The sequence below is a fragment of the Cornus florida genome, unplaced genomic scaffold, assembly GCF_030987335.1.
Source record: "Cornus florida cultivar Cherokee Brave unplaced genomic scaffold, ASM3098733v1 CherokeeBrave_3.0.0_Hap2_Chr10, whole genome shotgun sequence".
NCBI classification, from domain to species: domain Eukaryota; kingdom Viridiplantae; phylum Streptophyta; class Magnoliopsida; order Cornales; family Cornaceae; genus Cornus; species Cornus florida.
In genome coordinates, this window is record NW_026775580.1 from 74428126 (window position 1) to 74446696 (window position 18571).

The 18571-nt window shown below is 34.2% G+C and overlaps 1 protein-coding gene across 1 annotated transcript; it reads right to left on the minus strand.

Moving 5' to 3' along the window:
* Positions 1–8959: 8959 nt before the first annotated feature.
* LOC132277858 (uncharacterized) lies at positions 8960–17255 on the minus strand. Its single transcript, XM_059779699.1, has 4 exons — positions 17183–17255; positions 10215–10310; positions 10028–10095; positions 8960–9190 (listed from the first exon to the last, which is right to left on the minus strand). Exons 1-4 carry the CDS (start codon positions 17253–17255, stop codon positions 8960–8962), a joined length of 468 nt encoding a protein of 155 aa, XP_059635682.1.
* Between the last annotated feature and the right edge of the window lie 1316 nt (positions 17256–18571).

Here is an 18571-nt window from a genome sequence, read left to right on the forward strand (position 1 = left end):
GAAATGGGGCTCGAAGACTTAATTGTCAGGCTGAGAATTGAAGAAGATAACCGTACATCTGAAAAGAGAGCCGGAAATTCTTCAATAGTGTCAAAGGCAAATGTAGTAGAAGCAGGACAGAAAAATAAGAAGAGGAAGCACTCTGGAGAAGGTCCTAGCCAAGGAAACTACAAGAAGTTCACCGGGAAGTGTTTCATATGCGGCAAGCTAGGACACCGAGCTAAAGATTGTCGTAGCCGCAAAACACATCATAACCCCAAGAAGAAGACCACTGAGGTGCACATAGCTGAAGAAGATAAGTTGACAGCTGATGTATCAGAGTTAAATCTTTCAGCTGTGGTTTCTGAAATCAACCTGGTAAGCAACAACAGAGAATGGTGGGTGGACACAGGAGCTACTCGTCATGTTTGCTCTGAAAAGAGGATGTTCACTACCTATGAAACTATAAATAATGAAGAACAACTCTACATGGGGAATTCTTCTGCTGCAAAGGTTGAAGGACAAGGAAAGATCAAGCTACTAATGACCTCAGGAAAAGAGCTCACTCTTAATAATGTGCTGCATGTACCAGACATCAGGAAGAACTTGGTCTCTGGGTCACTACTAAGCAAGAATGGGTTCAAGCTGGTCTTTGTATCTGATAAGTTTGTGCTGACTAAGAATGGGGTGTATGTGGGCAAAGGGTATCTAAGTAATGGACTATTTAAGTTCAATGTAATGACTGTTGTACCCAAAGCTATTAATGATAATAATAAAGCTAGTGCTTCTTCTGCTTATATTATTGACTCATCTGATGTATGGCATGGTAGGTTAGGACATGTTAATTATGATACTATTCGTAGATTGATTAACATGGAATCTATACCTAAATTTAATATTGATTTAAATCAAAAATGCCAAACATGTGTAGAAGCAAAATTGACTAGAACCTCATTTCACTCCATAGAACGAAGTACTGAACCTCTAGCATTAATTCACAGTGATATCTGTGACTTTAAATCTGTGCCAACTAGAGGTGGGAAAAAGTATTTCGTTACTTTTATTGATGACTGCACAAGATATTGTTATGTATACTTGTTAAGAAGTAAAGATGAAGCCTTGGAAATGTTTAAACATTACAAGAATGAAGTTGAGAATCAACTTGGAAAAAAGATAAAGATGTTTAGAAGTGATAGAGGTGGTGAATACGAAATACCATTCGCTGACATTTGTTCAGAACATGGTATTATTCACCAAACTACCGCTCCTTATTCACCTCAACAGAACGGTGTTGCTGAACGCAAAAATCGTACCTTAAAAGAAATGATGAATGCTATGTTGATAAGTTCTGGTTTAACCCAGAATTTGTGGGGGGAAGCTTTGCTCTCTGCTAATTATGTTCTCAACAAGGTACCTCAAAAGAAATCAAAGGTGACACCTTATGAATTATGGAAAGGTCAAAAACCTTCCTATAAATTCTTAAAAGTATGGGGGTGTTTAGCTAAGGTTGCGGTTCCTACTCCTAAGAAAGTTAAGATAGGACCAAAAACCTTTGATGGTATTTTCATAGGCTATGCACAGAATAGTAGTGCATATCGTTTTCTTGTGCATAAATCAGACATTCCTGATATCCATGTCAATACAATTATTGAGTCAAGGAATGCTTATTTCTTTGAGGATATATTTCCTTGCAAAAATCCTCTTAAAAGAAATTATGATACTGCTAATAGCAATATACAAGAGAATATAGACCAAGAGTCTATAGATGATGAAAATGAGGAAGAACCTAGACGTAGCAAAAGAGCTAGAACGTCTAAGTCATTCGGTCCTGACTTTCTGACATATATATTGGAGAATGAGCCACAAAGCTACAAGGAAGCTATGTCTTCTCCTGAAGCTAATTTATGGAAAGAAGCCATAAATAGTGAAATTGAATCCATCATGCAAAATCATACTTGGGAGTTGGTGGATCTTCCTCCTGGTACTAAACCTTTAGGGTATAAGTGGATTTTCAAGAGGAAGATGAAGCCTGATGGTTCAATTGAAAAATATAAAGCCCGACTTGTTGCTAAGGGATATAGGCAAAAAGAAGGCCTGGATTATTTTGATACATATTCACCAGTCACAAGAATAACATCCATTAGATTGTTACTAGCTATTGCAGCACTGCAAAACTTAGAAATACATCAAATGGATGTTAAGACTGCCTTTTTAAATGGTGAATTAGAGGAGGAAATCTATATGGAACAACCTGAAGGGTTTATAGTTCCAGGGAAAGAAAAGAAGGTGTGCAAACTTGTAAAATCCTTATATGGATTAAAACAAGCACCTAAACAATGGCATGAAAAATTTGACAAAGTGATGTTGTCAAATGGTTTTAAAATTAATGAGTGTGATAAATGTGTGTATGTGAAAAACACTCAAAATGGATATGTCATTGTGTGCCTATATGTGGATGATATGCTTATAATGGGTAGTAATGATGTTATAATCAAAACTACTAAAAAGATGTTGACCAAAAATTTTGATATGAAAGATTTAGGCATAGCAGATGTCATACTAGGAATTAAGATTTCTAGAACATCAGATGGTCTAGTATTATCTCAATCTCACTATATTGAGAAAATATTAGAAAAGTTTAATAAAGGGGATAGTAGTCTTGTAAAGACTCCTGTTGATGTAAATCTTCATTTATCGAAAAATACTGGTCCTAGCATATCACAACTTGAGTATTCTCGCATTATAGGAAGCTTAATGTATTTGACGAATTGCACACGCCCAGACATAGCATACTCAGTTAATAAATTGAGTAGATATACTAGTAATCCAGGAAAGAACCATTGGACTGCAATAATTAGGGTTCTAAGGTATTTAAAATATACTATAAGTTATGGATTACATTATTCTAGATATCCAGCAGTACTTGAAGGATACAGTGATGCTAATTGGATATCAGATACTAAGGATTCTAAATCCACAAGTGGCTATGTCTTTACTATTGGAGGAGGTGCCATATCTTGGAAATCTTCAAAACAAACTTGTATTGCCAGATCCACTATGGAATCTGAATTTATTGCTTTGGATAAAGCATGTGAAGAAGCTGAGTGGCTTCGTAATTTCTTAGAAGATATTCCAAATTGGCCTAAACCGGTGCCCGCTATATGTATACATTGTGATAGTCAATCAGCAATTGGAAGGGCACAAAGTAATATGTACAACGGTAAGTCTCGACATATACGTCGACGACATAATACCGTTAGACAATTGCTCTCAAGTGGGATAATCTCAATAGATTATATCAGGTCAAAAGATAATTTAGCGGATCCGTTTACAAAAGGTTTGACAAGAGAGCAAGTATATAGTTCATCGAGGGGAATGGGATTAAAGCCGAAAGCTAACGAGTCATCTTAATGGAAACCCAACCTAATTGACTGGAGATCCCAAGATTTAGGTTCAAAGGGACAACAGAAATTCTGAATGGCTCACCAGAAGCACTGGGAAGATTCAATCTTCTACCCATTTCTATGATGAGACAGTGTTACCTACAGCGATGAATAGGATAAGCTATGCTTTTAATGACTCTTATACCTTGAAAATTCAAGTGGGGTATGGTAGGATACTCTTAATAAGAAGTCACCTATATGAGTGTGAAGTGGGGCCGCTTCTATGAGAACTTCTAAGGCTAAGTTTTCTAGAGCGCTCATGAAATACCAGGCGTTGTTCAGGGCCATATGAACACAACCGTGAGAACCGACTTTGTGTGGGAAGGAATTGTGTGTTTGCTATTGTCTTGGTTTACATCAACGGCTGAACAGTTCAAGACATAATGTTCACTGGTTAGCTAGTAAATCCGATAGTAATACACTAGGGAAGGTTCAAGGCCAAAAGCTACCTATCCCGATGCAGTAACTTTCCAATAGTACTCTCTATAGTGTCTGTATCTTCTCCTTTGTAATCTGCGAAAATTTTCATTCATGTGGGGGATTGTTGGAAACGGCATTAGAAAACGCAAACTTTGGAAGGATTTTTAAAAAGATTCCGCTAAGAATTTTTTGCGAATCTATTGATGAGCGCGTTCCTCTCTGCGAGGAGATGAACATGGTATATTTATTTTCTCAAATCCGTTTCCGGGTGAATGAGAAATTGGCTCCAAAGTAAGTGATTTATAAAGCCTAAATGGGTGTGAATAAAGTGGGAAATGCTTGTCCCACATCGGAAAAGTAGCAAAGCAACCTTGAGTATATATATGTCTAGTATGGGATTTGGGTTTGGGCCCAAGGGCACCCAAGTTTTTAAGAGGGGGAGGACCTAGGCTAGCCTGGATCCGAACCAACTACCACACGCGCGCGCCGCCCGCCCGACCCGACCCGGTCCGGTCCGGGCTAGGGCGGGGCGGGGCTTGATTGTGAAATGGGTTTAACTTTTTACCCAAAGTTAGGATGGGCCTGTGTGGTAATTTTATTTTGTTGCTGGACTTATCAAAATGGGCCTATTTACTGGACTTATTTAAGTGGGCTTGCGGGTGGAGCACGCTGGGCTGGGCTGCCGAAGTTTGCTTGCTGGGCTTAATCTGTTTTGGGTTTAAATTCAAATCAAAAACTGTTTTTTTGAACCAAGGGTTGCACCCTTTACAAATTAAAAACCATTGGTCAACAATGGTTGCACCCATTCGGACTATGGGTGCACCCATTCAGAATAGGCACCAACAAGCCTATAAATACCCATCATTGGGTTCATTTCAATTCACACCAAATTCAGAAATCTTCTTCTCTTCTTCTGAATTTCTTCTTCTAATTCTTCTTTGTTCGGTTCTGCCACTGGTTTGGGTTCAACCTAAACTGGTTTGGATTGGGTTCGAACCTTGGTTTCCAAGTTTAGGTTCAATCTTGGTCTCCGAGTTAGGATTCAATCCTGGTCTCCGAGTCTGAGTTCAACAGAGAGTGCTACACCGAGTCGGTTCGCCTATTCCATTGGTTTGAAGTGCTACTACCAAAGGAAGAAAAGTCGTTGTATCCTGGGAGATAGACGCCGAAGAGTCCGTTAGCACCGTAGCGGGGCGTATCTGTCTTAAGGCTATAGAATTAAATTCTAGCCTCGACTTTATCAGGTTCTTTTATAGTTTTATTTTCTTGATATTATATAGATTATTATAATAAATATTATATTTACAAATAATATTTAAATAAATTATACTATAGTATATGATACATTATTTATTATTTTTGATTAACAAGGAATGTCTAATCATTTCAAGATACACCATTTGAGAGACATTATATTGCATTAAAGAGTTTTTCATATACAAACCTTAAGAGATTTAATTAAGGATTCAAAGGGCTTTTGCTCAAATTCGAATCTTCATAGAGCTTTTGCTCTATTCTATACTTGAGAGATCTTATTGAGTTCATAAGAGCTTTTGTTCTTCACTTATATCATCTTCTATCATTTATATTATTCATAGAGTTTGAGCTTCATTGATATTCATATATACTCTAGTTGAGAGCTAAATTTGTACATCAATTTTTGAGAGAGATTTCTTGTACTTCATTATTCTTATTACTATCAATTGTAAGGGGTTGGTTTGACTCACCGGGTTGGTGTAACCCAAAGGAAGATTAAGTGAAGGTTATTCTCTTTGCAACGTGAAGCAAGGAGTTGCTTCATGTAAATGTTTGCTCTCCACCCGTAAGGAGAAGCCATAGTGGATTGGAAAGTCTTAAGAGGGGTCTTGAGCCGAGGAGTAGGATTTTCCGAACCTTGCTAAAATCGCCGAGTCATTGTTTGCAATTTCTCTTCCCTATCTCTTTTGCTTTTATGCTTTGAATTGATTGTCTAGTTCATTTGGTTATTGCATAATTATTTTAAGAGACTAGTTAGTAATCATTTTTTATAAATTGCAAAAATTGGCCATTGACTCTATTCACCCTCCCCCTTTAGAGTCAATCCTTAGGCAACAATTGGTTAAAGGAGCAAATAAAACCTATTCACCATCCTTCTAGGTTATTTTTAATACAAATTTTCACATCCTATTCTGCTGCATAACTCCCATTTCAAAACTCAAATTTAATGCAAAGGATAAAGATAAAGTTGAAATTAACACAAACAGTGATATTTCAAAGCTCAAATGTAATGCAAAGGATAAAGTTGAAATGTTAGTTTTTCATAGATTAAAATTCAAACTTTTGTAATCTGTACATTTGTTCTATACATAGAAAACACTCTCTTTGCACCAGAATTGTGAGAGAGAATTCAAATACAAAACATTATGTCTTTCTATGGTATCAGAGCATTTCAAAGACCCACGTCTTTTATTTTTCTATCCTACAAATGGCCGCCGCCTCCAACAACTCTTCGACAACTTCACCTGTAGCCCCATCCTCTTCCATCACTACAACAACCTTTTCTCCAGCTTCCCTTATCCCAAATATCTCTGTGTATTACTGCTCAACCCAACCGTGACAATTTTCTCACATAGAGATATCAAATGGTTGCTTACTTGATGGGTCAAAATGTGTATGGCTTTGTTAAAGGGACATCACGATTCAAAACCCTTGCTGATACACTTGCTGCAGCCGGCTAACCTTTCAATGATTTTGAGTTGGTATCATTTCTTCTTGCTAGGTTGGGGTCGGAATTTGATCCTTTTGCTACTTCAGTAACTACCCGTGTGGACCTCATGTCCAGTAGAATTGTATGCTCGATCATTTTCTCACACATAAGATGCAACTTGAGCACAAACACTGTTACGACGGATTCTATATTTCCTTCAGCTAATGTGGCTGTCAGGTCTTCTAATCAGAAAATAAAGTTCTTCACCGTGGCTCTCATGTTTCTAATCATGTTACGGCGAAACTTGCTAATCTTAATCTTCACTACTCCATGTTGGCAATGGGCAAGGTTTGGCTATATGACATACTAAATCTTCTAAATTAATCACTCCGGCCCTTTGCACTTTTTTGTTGAGAAATCTTCTTCATGTTTTGCATATTAAAGAAGAATCTCTGGTCTGTTTCACAATTTAGTAGTGACAATAATTTCTTTGAATTTCACCCATCTTTTTTCTGTGTTAAGGATCCACTCACGGGCAATATTCTACTTCGGGGCAAGAGTAGAGATGGGCTTTACATGTTTCTCTATGGTCCTCCTCCTCCTCAATTAGCCTTGTTGGATAGATGGCGTTGCAGACTTGGTCATCCTTCCCTTTGAATTGCTAGCCAAGTTATTCGTGCTCATCACCTTGTTGTTAGCCAAAATAAAATCTCTGTTGTTTGTCCCGCTTGTTGTATGTGTAAAAGCCATGAGTTACCCTTTCATTTCTCCCCGTATGTTTCTAATTATCTGTTTGAATTACTTGTTACCGGTGTATGGGTCCTTCCCCTTTTTCATCTATTATTGAAAATTAGTATTGTGCATGTGTGTTGTAAAGCATAAAACATAAGTGAAGAGAGAAATTAAACGAGAAGAATAAAGAGATTACGTGGTTCAGTCACTAAAGCTTACATTCATGGCACATTTGTTCTATAAATAGAATACAATCTTTCTACAGCAGAATTGAGTGAGAGAATTCAAACACAAAACATTCTGCCTATTTACTGTAGTTGGGTCTTGTTTGCTCAAAGCTGAAGCTGATCTGATAGAGAGAGTAAGAGAGGAGATGGATTATTCCCAAATAATAATGAAAATGGTAACCAATAGGCCGAGTGGTATCAAGACCTTACTTCTCAAAGGGTGGTTAGGAGATCGAACCGTAGTGGATGCAAGTGCATGTGAGTGCCAACTAAGGAAAAAAAAAAAATTTAATGAAAAGGGTAAAAGGGTAAATGTGTAAGTTATAGAACTTTTTTGGGAATTTTTATAAAAAGTAGGACTTCATTGTCCAATAAAATTCAATTTAGAACTTTTGTCTCTTTAGAGTTTAAAAATAGGACTAACATGTAATTCTCCCTTGAATTGGTGAGGGTTCACGGTAATGTTACTTTTAACTTTTACTCTATCCCTACAATAAGGGTAAATTGGAATGATTGAAAAATACAGTGCATTGATATTTGAAATAGGATAACTATTTGAGACAATTTAAAAATAAAAAGATAGATTATTGATATGGAAGATTAACATTTAATGGAACTTTAACTTTTTACTCCCTCTCTTTTTCTGTGGACATTAAGTGCTCTCTCTCACACTCAGTAATCATCTCTCATAAATACAGTTTGTGTTGTGTTAAACTATCCTGAATCTCTCTCTATATATTTTATTCCATTAAACTGATTTTAATTTATATCCTTACAATGATGTTTTAGAGTTCTGCAAAACAAATCCGATTTTCAATGCTTTTAATCCAATATTCCAATATTCCATCTTTTATATTAAAAAAAAAAAAAAATACAAATTCATTACTTTGTTTCATAAGAAATATTTAAACCCTTTAAAATTATCTACACAAATTATTTTTAGATTGCCATCCATTGTAACAATAAGTAAATCCTAATCGAAAACTTCTTTGAAATTATTGTGTGTGTGTGTGTGTATATATATATATATATATTATAATTTTTTTTTTCTTTCATTACTTTGTTGATATTTAAAGAATTAGTTCCAAATTTCCATTATTACCCGAAGTCAATTGCATATATGTTCCTTTCCAATACACTTACTAGTTCATATTTTCAACAAAATATTTTAAGATTTTAAAACACTCAATTCCTCTTTCCAATTCATTATATCCAAAATAATTAATTCTTAAATCAGAATTCAACACACTTAATTATATATGTAATTAAATACACTTATTATCAAAAATCAAAAAGGGAAAGAGTAAACACACTTTATTCAAGACATTTAATTATAGAATGAAGCACACTTAATTCCATAATTAATTGGATATAACTGCAACAGGACGATCTCCATATGGGCTTAGTTCTGTTTTTTAACTGCAGCTGGAGCTGGAGCAGGAGAACTTCCCTTTGGGTTTAATGGATCTGCATTAATTTTTAGCTGTTTCACCATTATTTGACTTCTTAGCATTAGAAAAATCTTTCCCTTTAGCGTCAGCAGGAGCTTCTCTCCCTTCATCAGCATCAGGAGCTTCTCCATCATCATCATCATCATCAGCAGGAGCTTCTCCATCATCACCAGCAGGAACATCTTGCTTTTCATCTCCAGCAGGTTTTTCACCGCCTTGTTTTACCGCCTTGTCTGAATTAGGAGCAGTTTCCTGTGCATACCCATGAAGAAATAAGAGAGAGAGAACAAAGAGAACAATAGTGACTCTATATAAGGCCGCCATTAAAGATTAATCTTTTATTAGAGGCTCAATTAATCTTTTATTGGAGGTTCTTGCCAAAATCACTCTGAATTTTTTCTCCTCCCTCTTTATCTCTATTTATATGCTTATTAGGTCGGGTAACAATACCTAAATAAAGAAAATGCTCCACAATACATGCCAAAATACTAGTATGTTAATGACCAGTATGTATGGTTGAGTTCTTCCCGGGGTGACAATAATGCCTAAATAAAGAAAATATGCCTAAATATATGTATACATTCCAAATAAAGTAGCTTCACTCTACTCATCCCTTATCAGCATTAGGGGAATCGATGAAAGAGCGAAAGAAAAGATAAAGGAGCATCAGGGAAATCGATGAAAGAGCGAGAGAAAAGATAAAGGGTTTTTACATATTTAAAACGAGTTGATCCGACTTTCTTTTCCTTTTTAATTATTTTACTGATTTTGTTATTAAAACAAATGTGTTATGTTTTTATTGGAACACATAAGGATTGTGTAGTGTGAAGCTACTCAACGGTGAGTAGTTAAGCATTGTCCAAGAAAATATACCTAAATATATGTATACATTCCAAATTAAGTATGTTAATACGAGTATTATTGAACTTGCTACAATTGTCAAAGTTTCTTGTCCCAAAATATTTGCTATGTCAAAAAAAAAAAAAAAAAAAAAATGACATAATTACCCTTCTTAATCATAGGTTTCTCTCTCTACCCTCTCTTTCGAAAAAATCTGAAATTTTTTTCCATCTATCTCTACCCTCTCACCTTCATGAGAAGCCCACCATTACCACCACCACCACCACCTCCACTATCACCACCACCACGTACCTTTGCTAACGCAATATAAATCACATATTTGTTTTTTTCACTTTCCACAAATGAATTGAACAGAGTTCAATCAACACACACACACATATTATATATATATATATATATATATACATACACACACCAATCCCATCTTCGTTAAGTTCTTCACCAATCTTCCTGAATTGGTACAAAATCGCATCCAATTTATCCTCTTCTCTGATCCTCCTCAACTCCTCTTCTGCGTAGTGTATTGTGGAAATTCCACATATTTATAGAAAAATATAAAATACAATATTCATACAAAATTATTCAAGTGAAAGAACAACAACAATTTTTTATTTTTATTCTTAATTGGTACTCACACACACATGCCTCTTCCGAAACTCGAATTCTTGACATCCCTTTGGAAAGTAGGAGCTTGATACTACTAGGCCACTGGCCTGTTGGTTAAGGAACAACAACAACAACAATTATCAATGAATAATCTAATAATGATTCTTTCATTAAACTGAATAATACATCTTTGAACAATATGAATATAATAACAAACATGAATTTAACAAGATAAATAATTCAACAATATAATATTAATATTAACTCAATAATATAATAATATAATTAAGAATAGATAAAACATAAGTAATGAAATACATAACAAGAATTAATCAATAGATAAAATAGAGATTAAGAAAGGGCTAACCTGATTATTGAGGCATTTGTCAATACATTAACCTAAAGCTGATAGTCCTCCCCTTCATGTAGGTATTGGTGAAACTAGTCAATTTCAAGATACAACTTAATCAGCTCGCAGTGCTGTCTCCTTCATGTGCATGACCACAAGAAGACTAGATCCAAATCTATGTAAGTCTAGTTGCTCATTAACCCAATATGTAAAAATACTCTTAAGGAAGGAAAAATAGATATATGATATTTTACTAATAGACTCACAACCTTATACACGAAAGTGTTACTCTACAACATATCACTCTACAAAATTACAATACACATAAGAAATATAAATATATATATATATATATATATATATATATATAGAGAGAGAGAGAGAGAGAGAGAGTAAATATGTAATGTCTAAGGTAATATAAAGATAGAAATAATGATTGAAATAATATACCCCATAAATATTATTTAAATCATATAACAATAATCATCGTTATAAATATAATAAATAATTATATTAAATACTATTTATATTTTTATTAAAATATCCATAACAGTCCCTATCTATTTTAATAAAAATAAATAAGTAAAATATTATTGAGCAACTTTATACTATGCAATCAGCGTATGTGTTTTCTGGGCTTGAACCTACACTTAGTGTGATAGTCTCCATTTGAGAAATCTGAATGAACTAAATCTTGAATTCAGTCCTGAAGATACGAGAAAGTGCTATTCTATTTGGAAAATAATTTTCTCACACTCCAAACAAACTCTGCTTTCTCTACCCCTCATTTCCTTTTGTATCTCTCCCCCTTACCCTAATTTTCTATCTTACTACACATGTAAGGCAAAAGTTGACGGGCCTCCTCCTGTTATGGGGCGGTTTATTTATTTGAATAGATCCCAATAGAGGCCCAATCTTGTTGTTATGGATTCCTCCCGAATTAGGTTAGCCTTTGAGCCTTATAGTTGGTGAATTGCTAGGACGATTGGGCATCTTGTGCCAGCCCAACTCTTTTAACTTTTCTATCCTTCATCTGCCCCTTTAATTTCACCCCAGTTATAAGGGCGAGATTATTGTGTGTTTTGTTGATAACTTCAGTAAATTTATGCGGTTATTTCCCATTGCTACTAAATCTGCTATTGTCTCTAAATTTTTAAAATTCCAAACACATGTAGAAAATTATTTTGACAGTTCACGGGCTGACACATCATTATTTTTCTTTGGTCAAGGTGTAACTACTATTTTAATCATCATCTATGTTGATAACAGTACAGTTACAAGACCAAACTCTAAGTAAATTGCACGCCTACTATTTAAACTTCAAGGAGACTTTTCCATGAACGATCTTTACCAGCTTAATTACTTCTTGGGTGTGGATGTAATTCATGATGAACATAGTATTTTTCTTTCTCAAAAGAAGTACATGCATCTTTGATTTACTCAAGAAAACAAATATGATTTAAGCTAAGACAGTGTCATTTCCGATGTCTTCCTCCAAATCTTTGTCCCGATTTGATGGTGAAGCTTTTAAACATCCTTTTCTTTATCGAAGCATCGTAGGATCCTTGCAATACCTTTCTCTAAATCGGCCAAACGTGGCTTTTGCGTTTAATAAAATGTGTCAATTTCTACAAAGTATAAGGTCTAATTTTTGTTATTGGTAAATTTCAATGTCAAAACAAGTCTGATCAAGTTGTAAATTCAAGTTCAAAATTTAAGATTGAGATCGGTTGCATAATTGGAAAGTTGTTTAAGGTTGATATACCGAGATCTACGAAAAAGGAAAGAACAATAATTTAGGAAGATAAGTTTTGAGGTTAGGACACTTTGCATACTTGGTATATTTACAAAATTACCAAAACAATATTTTTCCAAGTGTCAGGCGTTCATAGTTTATGACTGGCCATCTTGAACAGGTTCGAGCTTTTTGGAACCAGTTCAAGTATCAAACAATTGCTTCAAAATTTTATTGGCCATCTTGAACCGGTTCAAGGTCTTCAGTAAGATTTGGTAACCTAGTTTCCTGTTCTGATTTTTCTTCCTAATTGTTTTAGAATTCTTCTAAAAGTTCTATGCATGAAAATTACCTTTTTCTATGCAAATCTAGGTCATTGAAAATTCTATATAAACCTAGAATTTCATCTAGGTTGATACAGCTTTTGCATTACATCTTCAGATTCTTAAAAGCCTATTAGAGAGATATTTTTGCAAAAAATCAAATCTGATTTTTTTTTTTTCTTTCTTTCTAGAACACACATAAACACAAGAGTGAGTTTAGAGTGTTGTTCAAATTTTGATCATGATCAAAGTAATTTGAATCTTTCATCTATAATGATCAGAGAAATGAGATCTACTTCTTCTACATCAAATTCAGATCTTAAAGAACAGAGGTGAAGCAATCACACTTTAAAAGGTTCAAAGCATTCAAGGAGTGTTGTTTGATCTACCAACAATCCTTCTACAGAGATCAAGAGTAAGCTTGAGGTCAAGAGCTGTTAGATAGGATGTCGCAAAGCCAGAAGATTGTTAGTGATTGGTGTTTGGTAGAATGATAGACTATGAGCCTGAGTCGAAGTCTATTGTATTTTGTTTCAAACATAGTGGATCAGTTTACTTTGGATTGCACAGTTCACGAGGTTTTTCCAGCAAACAGTTGGTCTTTTCTACCAAATGGGGTTCCTCACTAAAAACCCCATTACCTTACTCTTTTTCTTTTTATTTTTTTATTTTTAATATTGTATGAGTTTAATTGCTAAATAAGTAAAGTTAGAAAGACAGATCTATTTTTAAAATACAAAACTTTGTACGCAAGTAATCTTTCATTACACAACTCACAAATTGGTATCAGAGCCAACCTTTGCACATTGAGTTGATCCTTGTGGAAAGTTTTGATTGTTTTTCAAATATTTGTTTCATCATGTCTTATGCATTGAAAGAAGGTGGATTTAATCAATGTGTCCTTTATTTAAAGGAAACAATTATAATTTTTGGAAATCTAAGATGAGAGCCTATTTGTAAAATTCAGGAGGTAAAGTTTGGGTTGTAGTTGAAACAAGTTATACACCACTTACAGGAAAGAAAAAATGTGGATGGTAAAGTAACTCAAGTTTTGAAAGATGTTTTTACCTTTACTGAAATTGAAATTGCGCGAAATGATGCTAATGGGAAAGCCTTATATGCAATTATAAATTATGTTGTTTCATTTGAATATGCTAGAATTTTTTATTGTAAAACTGTTAATTAAAGATGCTTGGGATATTTTGCAGGTTACTCGTGAAGGAACTTCAAAAGTGAAGCTGTCCAATATCCAAATGCTTTCTCATAATTTTGGGATCATTGTGATGAAATAAGATGAACCATTTTCTGATTTTTATTCTAGTCTTTTTAAAATTATCTCTGAACTGCGTCACTTAGGCAAAAGAGTTAGTGATAAGAAAATTTGTGAGAAAATCTTAAGGTCTTTACCTAAAAGATTTCAAATAAGGGTAGAAACTGTCACTGAACATTGGGATTTGTCTATTTCTAAAGTAGATGAAGTTGTAGGTTCATTGAAAAATTTTGAGATGCAGAATTTTGATTTAAATCAAAAGGAAAAGAATCTTATTTTAAAATCAACACAGGTTGATAATTCTGTCAATGAAAATTCCGATGATGATGTTGCTTTTATCTCAAGTCAATTTAACCAGTTTTTGCAAAGACAACAGAGGAGAAGGAATGGCCATGGGGACAATCCTATCAATTTTGACAAAGGGTCAAAATTAAGAATAAATGAAAAGAAAGTAGAAGAATCAAAAGAAACTGAATTCACTTGCTAGAATTGTGATGGCAATATTTGTCTTAGTCCTAATTAATATCAAAATGATAGGAATAAAGGGGAAAACAATGAAAGTTTCTATTTCTGAAAATTCTGCTTCTTGTGATAATGAATCTCCTCATAATGATTGCAATGATTTTTCTTATGTTGCTTTCTTGATAAAGGTCCTCATGTTGTTTCTTTGTTTGATTCTGACATTTCAGATGATGAAGTTCTTGATGAACAAGTTTAAGAGGATGAAAAGAATGAAGAAAAATTGAAAGGATGTTCGAAGAAACTATTGAAGTCAAATTGGCTGTCAATAAGTTAGCAAAGGAGCTTATTTAAGTAAAAGAAGAGAATAAAGATATAAGAAAATAGATTGAGGAAAAAAAAAAAAAAGCTTTTGAAAGCGATTCAATCATCTCTGATCTCAACAGAAAGATCATCATTCTTGAAGACAAGGTAAGTAGTGCTAACTCCTTAAAAGAATATGTTGCTCAGAAAATTGAATATAGTGAACTTCAACTAAAAAATGCACAAGATAAACTGATAGGGTTCACTACTATCAAGTTAAACTGAATAAGATGATCAACATGGGTAAGAATGTGAATGATAAAACAGTGTTATGTTTTGTTATAGGCTCATCTAGTAGTCAAGGTAAAACAATTTTTTATAAAACCTGGTGATTATACTGTGACTAATCCTAGTTTGGAAGATACATTGCATTCTGATATGTTCTGTGTGCCTAAATTGTTGCATTGCACTTTTTTTTGGTAAGAGTGCACATAACCATTATTCATGTCTTCATAGGAAAAAAAAAGATTTTTCTAAAATTCATTTTCATGATGTTCATGTTAAGAAAAAGGTGCATTTTAAGAAGAAAAAGAATTTTACGTCACTTAAGAATTCTAAAGCTAAAAATTTGCCTAAGAAAGAGGTAAAATCTGAAAAATCTTTTTAGGAAGTGATAGTGAAAACAGTGTAGATCAAAAAGGATGATTTGATCAATCATGTGCGAATTGAGTCCTTGGAACTAGTTTCCAAAAGGACTTTAGGTACAAAACCTTCAAACTAATTCCTAGGATGATTAGATCATGGAATGTGTTAATTGAAAAAAATTGTGCCGTTGAATCACTTTTTAGGGTTTGGTTAAGGTTTTGAGCCATTAATCATATTCTTCATAATAATATATGTAAAAAATTATTTCAGTGAATTTATGATCTATCTTTGAACTGTAAATTGAGACATATGATGATTTGATAAAAAATAGATTCTTAGATTGTAGAAAATCATTAGATTGTTGACTAGGTTATATTGATCACAAAAGCTATAAAGGTTATTGTTTGAAAAATATATATATCCAGCATGAAAAAGGAAAGAAAAATTGAAAATTTGCTGAATTCTTTGTTGAGAAAAATGTTACCTATTGAGTCTGGGTCGAAAGTTCCCATTGGACTTTGAAGTGTAGTTATTTGAGTAAAAAGAAAGGTGGAGATAAGTTGAACTGGGGAATTGCTCTTTACTCTTTAGAGTGAAAGCCACCATACTTAGAAAAAAATTTCAAAACAACCTTATCTTGATGCTTTTCAATCCATATGATTTAAACAATGATTTGATAAATTTGATTAAAAATTGATGAGATTGGATTTCACACACACACATGAACTTGCTAGATATATTAATTTCTAAATGTTTCATTAAAATTTGCAAGTTGAATTTCATGTTGTGATTGCTTTCTGAGATTTCTGTAGAGTCAAAAATTTGTATTCATAGATATTCATAAAATTCTTTGAAATTTGGATCATGTGTCTTGAAGATTAAAATGTTCAATTATTTGTTTTTGTTTAAAATGAAAAAAAAAAAAATGGAAAATTTTTCAAAAATTCATAAATATTTTGATTTTTAGGTTTTTTTTTTTCTTTTTTTTTTTTTTTTTTTTTTTTGATCATTGAGTATTTGAAAAATCTGGGAAGAAATTTTTTTTCTGAAAATCTAAGTCTGTGGATTCAAGTCAGGAATACTTGAACCGGTTTAAGGTTGCAAGATTTCATTAAAAATGAAACTGCCTAACTTGAACCGGTTCCAAATTTGTTAAACCGGTTCAAGATGTTTTTAGTTCTTTTCAAAAAAGGAATGTCAGGCTTGAACCGGTTCCGGTTCCAAAATTCCAGAATCGGTTCAAGCTTGCATGGATGGGCAGTTAAGGCTGCCTATTGTGCATTGAAGGGTCACTCCAACCCCTCTCTTTCCGTCTTCACTCCATATTGTGCACTCTTTCTCATATAGACGTCATATATATCACTTCACATCATATTTGTTCATCATTCCATTTTTATCATTATCCATTGCATACTTGGAATTTTGGAATCATTGAAGATTGAAAAACAAAGTCTGAAATTGTGAAGTTTGAAATTAAAGTTGGAATGTGGGATTGAAACTTAGAGGATTGGTTAATCTTTTGGATTGTTGAAGATATTTGAAGCTTCCAGTTGTGATTGGGAGTACAATCTTGCTTTATGGTGATTTTGTTCGGGGTTTAAAGTTTGAAACAAAGCTTTCTCTATAACACCTTTGAGCTTTCTCAAAAAAGTTCGAAGCCTTGTATAAAAAATTTTCGTGAATCAAATGGCACCAAGAATCTCTAAAGAAGCCAAGGGTAAAGGAATTGAGCTTCCAAAAGCTCCCAAGAGAGCTAGAACCGGCATCGTTATCCGAGAACCCCAAGGAGGGTCTAATGCTCCAATGGACACATCTTCCACTCCTATGGCATTCTTCGTCACATACGATACCAGCTGGGTATCGATCTATTTCTACTATTGGGAAAGTCAAGTTTACAAAAGAACACTTTTATGACCATCTTGCAAGGAAGGGGTACAATGATGTCTACAAGGACGGTCCCATCAAAACTGAAAAGAATGTAAATCTGAAAAATTTTCGAGATAGTGCTGGGAAGAAGCTTGTTACTTCATTGAGACATACAAATGGTGGTTCTTCACAAAGATTAAAGGTGATTTTTCTACGGATATGGTTCACTACTTTTATTCCAATATCCGAGAAATCTTTGAGATGCATTTCATTGTGTCTATCTTTGGGACGAACTACATGGTTGATGAAGAAGAGATACAAGTCATCTTGGATATCCCAGACACAGATCAAATTCCGAGAAAGGTTTTACCTTAGGAAGGTTAATTTGGGTCTGGAATTGCTCAAATTGCTATTGTCCTTTGTGTTCCTGAATATCCAAGGAATGATCAGTACATTCCTGCTCGTTTTCTCACAGATGAAGCGGCATTCTTTAATTTGTTTGCCATGGCTAATCTGGGCTACTTTGGGAAAAAGAATGAGATCACCTTAGAGCGAGCACAAGTTCTATATTTTCTTACTACAGGTGAACACATTCAGCTTGCACCATCTATTGTGCAATTAATGATGGTTCATTACAAAAAGAACTCTCATCACTATTCATCTCTGTTTCCAATGATCATCATGAGTTTTATAGGAAACACAAAATTCTGATTCCTCCCAGGGCATACCATTAGAGTATCAGGACTGAGCTAAAGCTCCATGCTTTGAAAAAGTTCAAGAAAGCTAGAGAGAATGCTAGGAAAGCTCAGAGGGGATCCAAAGAGACATTGTCACAGGTTCCCAAGATTTCACAGCTATTTCCTCCTAAAGGAAATTTTTCTAGGGAAGATGCGAACCTATTATACCCTCTTCTTCTTCAGAACCAAAAGACTGTACTTCAGAATCAGAAGTCAATGATGGATAATATTCGAGAGCTCAAGCTTGAGATGAGACAACTTAGAGTTCAGCAGACAAGTAGTTCTTTAGAGGATGTCTACAGACCTGCTCCTCCAGATTCGTCTTTGGTAGTTAAGAATGATGATGAGGAGTCTGAGGATGGTGATGATCAAGATAGTGATAAGGATGATGGTGGAGATTAATGATGTTCTTCTGACTTTATTTTTGGGAGATACTGATGCTTGATATTTTGTTCTTTAATTATGTATTCATGACATCA

Bases quoted from the DNA above. Each gene is read 5' to 3' on its own strand.
- LOC132277858 (XM_059779699.1), bottom strand. From the start codon at position 17,255: ATGCCGGTTCTAGCTCTCTTGGGAGCTTTTGGAAGCTCAATTCCTTTA. The intron at 10,311-17,182 runs GTGCCATTTGAT...TACACTACGCAG, and splicing joins GGCTTCTTTAGAGATTCTTG to AAGAGGAGTTGAGGAGGATC. The intron at 9,191-10,027 runs GTGAGAGGGTAG...GGGTATGCACAG, and splicing joins ATGGTGGGCTTCTCATGAAG to GAAACTGCTCCTAATTCAGA.